Here is a 10,920-nt window from a genome sequence, read left to right on the forward strand (position 1 = left end):
ATGGAGGCTGGACTGTAATGGTAATTGAAAAGAGATCCAGATTCCGTAACATAACTCCAGGCTGCACAGCTGCAGGGCTCCCCGGTAAGCAGAGAACAGTAAACTCCGGCAAGGCTCCAGCAAGGGCGGCTTTTGGCGGGGATTTTAATTGCCACGCGCGATCGTCGCGATGTTCGCGTTGTGCCGGGACGCCCTTGGTCAAGATTTCACCGGACTTGTCGTGAACAGGGATAAGTTCAGAATTGCCTCAACTCTTGACGCGTTGATTGGTAGCCAAAGAAAGCAGCTTCCCCATTTGCCTACCGTATTTCCTTCCCCATTCAATGCGGGCCAGCTGGCAATGCAATCTGCAGGACAAAAGATGACTTTCTTACTGTACTTTTACTACGACAGTACTTGAGTACCTACTCTGTACTGTGGATTGCTGGAGTCAATCCCGAAAGAGGAAGTGGATACCCAGCCATTCTCAAACTCTTCTTCCATACCGGGAGGTAAAGTCGTTACAAGTATTGATTGCTACCTGGTCCCTTGCATTCCTCGTCAAGCCATCGTTAAAAGCCTATCGAGAGGCGAATCTGCCCAGTATGCCACTTGTCCTGCGCTAGCCCGCCTGCCGCCTGCTTGTGCTCGGTCTGTATGTACTGTAGTGCCCCTGATTTGCTGGCATTACGTGCAGACACGACAGAATTGATGCAACACAAGAATGAGACTGGAGCGACCTTGCACAAGAAATACTCCTGGTAGAAAGAGAGGGAAAGACAAAGCAATTATGCCTTGCTTCTGTCCGGCGCTTGCTGGATCCAGCTCCCAGCAAATAAAATCCGTGGACACCTTGCCTTGCTGCATTGCATGAAATTGGAGCTGTCCGCTGTGTTTCCCTGATTTTGCTTGGCTGGAGCAACTGGCCCAAGCTCCACTTTAGACAGGAACGAAAGCCTGTTGGCCCAAACGCCAAAACTACGCCCTACGCGTTACTCCATAGAGTTTTACCACGTCCCGGCACGTAAAGCAAGACAGCCTATAGGTTTTGGCTGCAGGAGACCCGTCAGAGGTCTGAGCGTGTAAGTGCCAGTCGATTAATTAATTATTTGATTGATTGCCTTATTCCCCTCCCCCCTTTTTCAACTTTGGCCTCGACCTGTCCGACAACAAGTACATCTGTCCTACTCTATCGCTCGCATAATTCGACAAAGATCACTTTCTTGCTGTCGTTGGCGATACTTTCTTACTGAATAATTGTTTGATACAATTTTTTCTGTACAGCTTAATCGATCAAATCGAGGACGCTGTGCTTCTCACACACCCCTCACAGACCTATCGCGGCGTGTCTCGTTAATTACTACTACACACCGCTGCGACGATTAAAATCGCGTCTGGGCCTCGTCAAAAGCGGCCACCCCCTCCGCCACGCCCGACCCATTTGAGAGACCGCTTGCCACTGAATCCAAGACCACCTAAAGCCTCCCTCCTCGTCATCTGCTTGCAGTAATAAGAAGACGTGTGCCCGCATACTACCAATTCCCGCCCCTCTTTTCCTCTTTTTTGACGACTTTACAATTACCACCGCATTTGTATTCAATTTGAGGCGATAAACAAACAAACATACCTGACATTATCCAAGGAAGCTTCGCGATTCAGGTAGCAAGCAGCTGCACTAGAGTTGGCTCTACAGCTCCTCGTTTGCAAATCAATTCGTTCTCCTTGTTCTGAACGACACACTGCATACCAACACCTGTCTGCCCACCCATCTATTTGACAATGGCCAGCACTATTCCTCGTCAGCCATTTGCTCCTCTGGACGGAACCCGACTACAGGGTTTGACAAGTCTGAAGAATCGACAGAATGGTATGCGGCACATTTCTCCTAGCTTCCGTTTCGTGTATCGCCCAGTCAATCGCACGCACCCCCAAAACAATCTGTGCTTTGTCAATTTCATTTCTTGTACTATTGCATGCATGACCGTTTTGTTTTTCGCTACATGTCCGGTGGAGTAGTTTTCGGGGCGTCATTTTATCACTGGCGAATGATCGTGCGAACCTGCGATGCTGACTTGCTGAATGCTTCCCGTAGCTTTCTCTCCTGCCAGCAGTGGCAAGCGAAAGGCCGATTCTATTGATACAGACGATTCGGAGAATGTCGACCCGGCCCTGTTCGCTAAGAGGTCCAAGGGTTCCGATAGCTTCTTTTCCAATGACTGTCTCAAACCCTCCACCTTCATCTTGACCAAGGCCAGCAATGGAAGCTCCATTTCGCCAAAGACCACGACGACACCATCTCTGAACAAAATCAGCAGGCCCATTGCGCGGCCAAGAAGCACCATCCAGTCGAGGTCGCCCATCGCAAAGATCAACTCGTCCGTATCATCCTCTACTCCACTCTCAGCACCTGCAGGCCGTTCTCCGACTCGCGGTAGCAAGCGCGTCGGCATCCTGTCCAATCGCCGCCGCACAGCTAGCCCGTTCACGCGCGTAGACCCTCCATTATTCGGCAAGAGCAGCGGTCATGGCGCAGCAGCACCATTCTCTTTAGACGCCGCCCTTAAGGGCACCGTCTCAAACTACGCATCACGTCACAATGTACCGGCGGCCCCTGTGGTTGATCTTTATGATTCCCTGGACAGCTCGTGGACTTTCGAGATTCACGAGGACACACCAGAACAGGAGATGACCAATCTGCTGCAGCACAGCACCTGCGTCCTCGACATCAGCAGTGACGAGGAGAGCGAGCAAAAGGCGGTCCGGGAGCGTGCAGAGGGTCGGGACAAGGAAAATATCCCGCCAGCTGATGACGTCAGCCAGGTTCGCACCCGGCGCAGCGAGGACGACATGCTTGTCGAGAAGATGCGTGGACCTCTTACCGAGATGAACGCTGCGGACTACTATGCACATGGCTACGGTAGTGACTCATTCATCCTCGTTCCTGGAGAGTACGTCGACGATGAAGATGCCGAAACCGTTCATGGTGACGAAGAGCCAAGGGGCTACGATGACATCGACAGCAAAGGCAAAGCCAGGTTTGAGTTTGCGCCAGATCTCGATGCTGATATCTCAGTTGACGCGCTGATGAGCAGGAGAGATGAGCCTGCTCCGCAAGCTGCGCTGTTGCAGCCTGTAGAGGGCACTGGCGAGAGCTTTGAGCTGTGGGAGAGCGGAAGCTCAAGGGATGACGCTGAACCCGAAACCCCAGCTAGCCCATCCCCCATAAGCCTTGCGGTTGATGAGAAGCCTGAGGCCATGACAGAGCCAGCAGTCGAGGCTCTGCAACCGACCCCAGAAATACTTGCCTGATGACATGACGTTCGTGTTTTTTTTTTTTTTTTTGTTTTTTTTTTTTGCTTCTTCGACGACTTAAACGCTTTTTCTCGCCTCGAGTCTTCTGGTTGGTTATGTTAATGTGGGATACAGAGGTGACGTTGGTTTCAAGGAGTTTTACAAGGCGTCAAGCGGGATTTCTGGGTACCGTACTGAATATTGGTCATGGGATTTGATTTATGGGCGTGGGGATCTGAACTGGTGATGTGATGCGCTACAGTTTCTTGTTCTTTTTCCCTGTTTAGGACAGCATATATTTGCAAGTCGTTTTCTTGTGGACCCAAGCTTCTACAGTTAACGTTCTCAACCTTGACAATGCTGGCATCAGGATACACATACACTATGGTCACGTGATTTGCTCTATGCATTTGAAAGCCTGCCTGGTGGCGGGGTACAATATCAGGAGAGCATACATCAGGAGACAACCTAAAGCTGTGGGATGCTTGCATTGGTCGTCGTAGAAGTATTTGAAGTGTGCCACTCGACGAGTGTATTCCTACTATACTTTGGACTTGACACTATTTGTCTTGTTATCTTTTTTGTTTAACACACTCCTCCATAGACCTTGGTAACCAGTCGAACATGACTTCAACAAGCGGCGAGACAACTGCCGTGCGTGGGGCGCTGATCGTGCTCGAAGGCCTCGACCGCAGCGGCAAGACGACGCAAGTCCAGCTGCTGGAGAAGCGATTCCTTGAGCTTGGGCGTAACGTCAAGGTGATGAGGTTTCCTGACAGGACTACGCCCATTGGTCAGATGATCGACGGATACCTGAAAAGCCAGGTAGACATGGACGACCATGTCATTCACTTGCTCTTTAGCGCAAACAGATGGGAGGCTGCGTAAGTCTTGAATCTCCTTGTTACTCTTGGGAGCATTATTCCCCCCGCGAAATTATAGCCCAAATTAGAAAATGCGCATAGAAGAAACACATAGTCCCATTTTATTTCACTGACAAAAACAAAACAATCCCCCCCAAAAAAAAACTCCCATTCCAGAAAACAAATCACCAACCTGCTCTCCGCCGGCACGACGGTGCTCTGCGACAGGTACTACTACTCGGGAATGGTCTACAGCGCGGCCAAGCAGAACGCGGCCCTGCCGCTCTCGTGGGCCCGGGCGCCCGAGGTCGGCCTTCCGCGCCCGGACCTGGTCCTCTTCCTGGACCTGACCGAGGACCAGGCCAAGGCTCGTGGCGGCTGGGGCGACGAGCTCTACGAGAGGGCCGAAATGCAGCGCCGGGTCCGTGAGCTCTTTTGGGGTCTGAGCATGGGTCGGGTTGAGGCCGGTGGCGGCGGACAGCGCGAGGAGAGGGCTCGGCAGGAGGAGGAGGACCTGCACGTGGTCGATGCCAGTCCGTCGGTCGACGCTGTTTCTGAAGAGATCTGGAAGGTGGTGGAGCCGAGGGTGGACGCTGTTGGTAGGGGCGAGGTTGGAAAGGTTGTGCGGAGAGTGTCATGATTTGCCTGTCCTTTTGATGTTATGCTTGAGCCTCTTGGTCTCGCTGCTGCACACTCATCCTGATACCCAAACCCATCAATGTTTGTAAATCCACACTTTGTTCCGATCACGCTAAATATCATAAGTGTTGGGGCGTTGAGCCCGACGTCTAGACTTAGACTAACTCTCATAGCAAACTCCGAGTGCGAAAATTGCAAACCACCGGGAGTGTATCTGCCCAGTTTATACGATGTTGAAATCCAGTTACCACCTAAAACCCCAAGAAAAGATCCGAAGTACCCACCCTTGAACGCCGTAAGCAACATAACTAAACGGAACACACAGCATACTCTTGCCCACCGGCCCTGTACGAGCCTTTTCAACATGCCTCACCAAAGCCCCATCTGCCCTGACCCAACCATTTAGTGTCTGTTGACCCCAATTAGGCTCAGGAACTCATTGCGCGTCCTCTCCCGGCCTTCAAAGCAGCCCAGGACGCAGCTGGTGATGGTAGTAGCGGTCGTCTTTTGGACACCACGCGTCACCATGCACAAGTGGCTGGATTCCATCACCACGGCAACACCCTGAGGCTTGAGCACCTCAAAGATTGCATTCGCCACCTCTTTGGTCAGACGCTCTTGGATCTGCAGACGGCGGGCGAAGAGCTCTGCAATACGGGGCAGCTTTGAAAGTCCAATAACTGAGTTGGCAGGTATGTAGCCTATATGCATCTGTACGTGACAAGATGAGAGCAAGTGTTAGCAGATTGTTCAGTGTTCGTTTCCAAATAAGGTATGGATTTTCCTTACCTTGCCAGTGAACGGCACCAGATGATGCTCGCACATGCTGAAAATCTCAATGTCCTTGACGATGACCATTTCGTTGTGCCCCTCGTGGAATATGGCATTGTTCACAATGTCCTTTATGTTCTCTTGGTAGCCCTTGGTGAGGAAGAGCAGAGCCTTGGCGTACCTGTCGGGCGTGGCCAGCAAGCCCTGCCGGTCCGGATCTTCACCGACACATTCCAGCAGAGTCCTGACGGCCCCGCGCATGCGTTCCAGCCGCTCCGCCGCCTGCTCTGGGGTCTCTTCCAATCTTTCTCGGGTCCCGACGCCTAAATGAGGGTTGTCATGTCAGTGAGACGGTTGTGAGCAGAGTAGAGACGGCCCAAGAGGCTACAAGAGCAAATATCGTAGGAGCAACAGAAAGCAGAAGGGATATAAGACGCACTTGGCCTGCTCAAGCCATCAAAGTCTATGACGGGGCTTGGTGACCTCGTCGGGGCCTCGGGTTTCTTTTTGGGCTTCGGCGGGGGCTCGTCGCGGGGGTCGCGAGCGGCGTTGCTCAGGCTCAGCCTCCTGTGGGCGGTCTTGATGACGCCATTGACACCGTGGTCTGACTTGCGCTTCTTGTGTTTCTTTTTGGTGTGCTCTGTTGCACCGGCGACGGGCTCATCATCTCGGTGCTTGCGGCTTCGTTTTGTACCGCTGTTATCCGAGCTCGAGCTCACAGCAGGTGAGGTCCGATCGTCGGCCCTCCCCATGACGCAAGATTCAGCGCAGGTAATTTCTCTAATTTGGTGATGTCGGTCAATTGGATTGGTGTATGTGTGATATTTCGTGCAGTTTGATGAATCCTGAAGGGTTCTAGTAAAACAGCAGATTAACTTAGAAGTGGGTTGGACGAAACTAGCAAAAGTTGGTATAAAACCAAATTTGGGTTTTGTCTGACCTGATGTAGTAGGTCTAACATGACAATGTTTCCCACCAATCTCGAGTCAAGTCTAGACCCTGAAAAATTCCCATCTTACCGCGGGTGACCACCATCCCGAGGAGCCCAGGTGTCCGTCGGCCCTCGCTTTCTCCAAAAATTCGCTTGCATGTACCTTAACTGACTTGGAGCGCAACAGAAAAAAAAAAGGTGGGGGGACCTTTTTTTTCGCCTTCTTCAGCTGCACGCTTCCCCCAACAGAGCTTAGCTTGATGAGCTTGTGGGGTGCTCAGATGCTACCAAGAGAAGTAACTGGCAGAGCCGCGGGCGCATGGTTTCACGTTTTTTTTCGAACCCAAGCAACCGCCAAGCCTCAATGCCAGGTACTCTACCGGTACTGTACCACCAGTAACAAATTCTGCCGCACGTCACGTCAAGTTCTGGGCGTGCACGGTGATCCACAGCAGCTTGGTGTCGCGAGCTTCAACATCACATCAAACAAGACAGACATCCTTGCAATTCACGACTACGTGGTAAAAACTACCTACCTACTCTCCACCCACTCCTAGTCATTCACGAACCAAAATAGGATATCTCTGCGCACTGGCCACAAGCAGCACCTTGATTTGTATTATCGATATCCGTTGTCGGTGAGTCGCCTTTTTGACGGGATTTTCCGTCTAGAGTGGGAAATACGATGGCGTCTCCACCAGCCTACACTCAGTCGCCCATCGCGCTCTCACCACCGCAGCCGTCCAACAGCCAGCTACCACTCACCGCGGCAGCCCTCAGGAACAACGCGTCGGCTGTTATCGGCAGTAAGAAGCGACCATCGATAGCTGGCGACGGCAACAACGCCCCATCCGTCAACAAGCGCCGCAAGGCCTCGACCATGTCGGTGACCTCGGTCCCGCCCGGATCCGCCCACCCGCTCCGCCAGACCTCCTTCCCGCCAGAAGACATGGGCGGCCCCCGCTCCCCGTCGGCTTTCTCCGACAACATGAGCATCGTGTCGGGCAGCCAGGTCAGCGCAGTCGGCAGCGGCGTCGGTCCGCTTCTTAAGAAGAAGCGCGGCCGCAAGTCAAAGGCCGACAAGGCGCGCGAGGCGGAGCTGGCAAAGGTCACGGGCTCAAGTGCTGCCCCCTCGGTCGGCGGAGGCGCTGGTGGTGGTGCTGCTGACGGCAAGAGCGTGGCCGGTGGCGGAAAGGGCGGCGAGGAACACGCCGAGGAGGAGGAGGATAATGAGGATAACGTGCATATGAGTATCACTTCGGCCAAGCGGTCCGAGGCTCAGGCACAGGAGGAGAAGCGTTTGCGTGCAATGCTCACGCGGTGCATGGACGCAGACCAGTTTGACAGATATTCCAACTGGAGGGCGGCCAAGCTGCCGGACCCTGTCGTTCGTCGTGTAAGTCTGGTCGATACGTGTCTACGCTTAATGTGGATCCATTTCCTGACCTGTTTTATTTTGTTTCCTAGATCGTAAACGCGACTGTATCACAATCAGTGCCACTACAGGTGGTTACGGCGGTCCGCACAGTCACCAAGTTCTATCTTTGCGATATCATAATGATAGCACGCCAGGTGCAGGCCGAGTGGATCGCGAGTGGAGAGGAGGTGCAGGCCGCTCCTGTGACGGAAAATGAGGATGGAAGTTTTGAGGTCGGCGAAGAAATTCCATGGCCAGGAAAGGTCATGTCCGCAGCAGAGGAGGAGGCCGCTGAAGAGGCAGCGGCTGCAAGCCAGGGTGACAGCAGCGCAACACTCAACAACTCCTTCACCGAAGGTGGTGCTGCATCCGCGAGTTTTGCTAGTCGTATCGACGAGAGAGATCGCCAGAAGCGGGAAGTGATTTTACGAGAGCCTCCCCGAGGTCCACTGCGGCCAGATCACCTCAGAGAAGCAGTACGTCGCTACCAAGCGTCCGCCCAGAGCCAGGGAATAGGGTCCCTCAGAGTCTGGCAGGAACAGCAGAAGAACGGCGTGGAAAGGTTTCCGGTCAAGACTGGAGGCAAGAGGATATTTAGGTGATGACTTGAACCAAGAGGCCCCACTGCTTTTTTCTGCATCGGGGTACAGTACAATGCAGACTTGGGCGGTGGGTGAGGTGAGATATGGTGACTTATTTCGTTTAATTCTTATAACTAAGGTACTTTCTCGTACCTACTTTCTCGCGCAAAATCCTCTTTGAACACTCGGTGTCAATGGGTATACATAAATTCAAAGACGATTCCGACACTTTGTTCATACACTGGAATTTCTAATGCAAAGGCAAAGGTTATGAACACCCAAATGCACATTGAGGCGGTACGTAATGGCAATGCTTATTATATGATATCAATTTGAGGAAAGCTAAACAAAAGAAGAAAAAAGAAAAAAGAAAGCTAAGACACTATCAAAACAACTCATGAGGACGCTCTAATTTCTGGATCTCTTACACTCCCTTCAATCCAACAAGAGATTCTCTCTCGTGAACGGAAACCTTTTCTTGGAACCGGGTGCATACTTTGTCAAAAAGTATTGAAATCCCGTTCCCATCAATGCAACGCTGCAAAGTATGCTATTTACAAAAGAAAGCTGGCGGCAGCGAGGGCCATGACGAAGCCGACCGGGGCGGCAAAGGTGGCAGCACCGGCGGTGACGGGCTGGCCGGTGGGGGAGCTGCTCGAGGCGCCACCGCCGACAGAGCCGGTGCCCGAGGCGGCAGGGGAGCCGGCGGGGACGGCGGCGGCGGTGCCCTTGTTGGTGCAGTTGCCGGGGGCGAACTGGGCCTGGGTGTCCATGAGGGTCTTGCTGAAGCCCGAAGCGACCTGCTGGGCGAGGGACTGGACGTCCTGGGGAACCTTTGAGACGACGGCGTCGATGAGGGACTTTGCGTTGGTGCCGAGGTCGCCCGACTGCTGGTAGATGACGCCGCAGAGGCTGGCATCCTCAAAGGCCTTCTTCTTGTCGGTCAGGGCGCTGATGAGGTTGTTAGAGTCACTCTGGAGGCCAGACACCTGAGCCTGCAGGGTGATGGCCTCGTTGAGCGTGATGGAGGTGCCAGCGTTGACGTCGCTGGCGCCCTGCTTGAGCGTCGACGTCAAGGTCGACGAAGCCTTGGAGAGCCCGGAGGGGTCGCCGTTGAAGTTCTTGATGCTGTCGGTCAGGTCCTTGATCTTGCTGTCGACGTCGGTCACGACGCGCGAGATGGTGGCCAGGTCACGCTCGACCTTGGTCGGGGCGTCGCGGCTGATGTGGGTCGGGATGTCGAGGGCGGCGACGGCGCCGACAAAGACGAGGAGGCTTGAGAGCTGCATTTTGGCTTTTGGTTTGTGTGTACTTTTTTTTTCTACCTGGAGGAATAGAGTTGAGACTAAAAAGGCTGGTGATACTCGGAGTTGGCTTGATAAAAGATTATTGTTTGTTTGTTGTTCTGGATGTCTCTGAAGGTTCGATGGAAGCTTGTGAGGATGAGGGAACAATCTAAGAGTTTTCAACATGAGAGACCAGGACAGATCATATATAGATATTCCAGCCACTTGGAACCCCGAAGGAGTTTGGTCCCGTCACACTGACTACGTTAGGTTATCGAGCTACTGCCGGGGGGTGAAGTTACGGCTAGTACGTGAATACAGCAAATGCACTCGTCTCCATCCCCGTCACGGCACTATTGGGGTTGGTAGTTTTTTTTTTCCTCCCAGGAACAAAGTGACGCAAGTCAAGGATGGACCCAGAGCGATGATCTTCGTCTGAACAAACAAACCTCTCCTCTACATACACTCAATCTGGGACGGCGAAACAGAAACAAAGAGAGTTGGAGGTACGTACACCCCCCATCGTGTGTTGTGATGCGTGGGGAGGGCTGTGCCAAAGGCGCACTGACAGTCCTCTGACGAGAGTCGAACGGAAACGCCATCGGGAGGTCTAACGGCATCGTCAGCTTGGCCATATGATTAATGTCTGTTTGACGTCGCCCCTTGAACTGGCGCTACCAGGCGGGGCGAACAGGCCAGGGGACTAGCGCCCAGGTGTTGGATAGCAGCTTTTTTTTTTTTTTTTTTTTGTGCAAAGACCGTCTATTTTTGTAAAAAGTTGCGAGCGGCTGTTTCTTGGCGGACGCAGGGGGCGAAGAGAAAATCCCCCGGATAACTAATCTTCAAGACCAAGGGAGTTTGTTCTGAACGTTGCATTGTCTCCAGTTATTCTCGGGGGTCCTTCCGTTGAAAAACGATGTTCAATTTTTCTTTTCCTCTCTGAAACTTAGTAAGATAATAGCTGCAATGATGGGCAAAATAACAAAATGACAATAAATTTAACCCTAACGAGTAAGGTGAGGCACCAGCCGGATGGGACGTTGAAGGATACAGTTGAGGCTGCTAGCCCGCACACGCTAGCCCACTAGCTCACCAGTTCTAGGCAGGCCTACGCAAATTCCCCCCAAAGTCAGCACTGCAGCGGGGGTTTGGCTCCGTGGGT

General features: G+C 52.8%; 5 protein-coding genes across 5 annotated transcripts; 3 read left to right on the forward strand and 2 right to left on the reverse strand.

Annotated features, from left to right (window-relative positions):
- Positions 1-1,140: 1,140 nt before the first annotated feature.
- PgNI_01495 (uncharacterized protein) lies at positions 1,141-3,341 on the forward strand. Its single transcript, XM_031121566.1, has 2 exons — positions 1,141-1,846; positions 2,072-3,341. Exons 1-2 carry the CDS (start codon positions 1,759-1,761, stop codon positions 3,286-3,288), a joined length of 1,305 nt encoding a protein of 434 aa, XP_030987446.1. The 5' UTR covers positions 1,141-1,758; the 3' UTR covers positions 3,289-3,341.
- Positions 3,342-3,894: 553 nt separating this feature from the next.
- On the forward strand, positions 3,895-4,773 carry PgNI_01496 (uncharacterized protein; the record flags this gene model as incomplete). The annotated part of the gene is made up of 2 exons (XM_031121567.1): positions 3,895-4,154; positions 4,311-4,773. 2 exons carry the CDS (start codon positions 3,895-3,897, stop codon positions 4,771-4,773), a joined length of 723 nt encoding a protein of 240 aa, XP_030985896.1.
- Positions 4,774-5,174: 401 nt separating this feature from the next.
- PgNI_01497 (uncharacterized protein) lies at positions 5,175-6,295 on the reverse strand (the record flags this gene model as incomplete). The annotated part of the gene is made up of 3 exons (XM_031121568.1): positions 5,175-5,483; positions 5,562-5,866; positions 5,983-6,295. The coding sequence occupies 3 exons, from the start codon at positions 6,293-6,295 to the stop codon at positions 5,175-5,177; spliced, it is 927 nt and encodes a 308-aa protein (XP_030985895.1).
- A 594-nt stretch (positions 6,296-6,889) lies between these two features.
- PgNI_01498 (uncharacterized protein) lies at positions 6,890-8,756 on the forward strand. Its single transcript, XM_031121569.1, has 2 exons — positions 6,890-7,870; positions 7,942-8,756. The coding sequence occupies exons 1-2, from the start codon at positions 7,160-7,162 to the stop codon at positions 8,491-8,493; spliced, it is 1,263 nt and encodes a 420-aa protein (XP_030985819.1). The 5' UTR covers positions 6,890-7,159; the 3' UTR covers positions 8,494-8,756.
- A 270-nt stretch (positions 8,757-9,026) lies between these two features.
- On the reverse strand, positions 9,027-9,761 carry PgNI_01499 (uncharacterized protein; the record flags this gene model as incomplete). The annotated part of the gene is made up of 1 exon (XM_031121570.1): positions 9,027-9,761. The coding sequence occupies one exon, from the start codon at positions 9,759-9,761 to the stop codon at positions 9,027-9,029; it is 735 nt and encodes a 244-aa protein (XP_030985818.1).
- Between the last annotated feature and the right edge of the window lie 1,159 nt (positions 9,762-10,920).

This window comes from Pyricularia grisea, assembly GCF_004355905.1.
Source record: "Pyricularia grisea strain NI907 chromosome Unknown Pyricularia_grisea_NI907_Scaffold_1, whole genome shotgun sequence".
NCBI lineage: Eukaryota > Fungi > Ascomycota > Sordariomycetes > Magnaporthales > Pyriculariaceae > Pyricularia > Pyricularia grisea.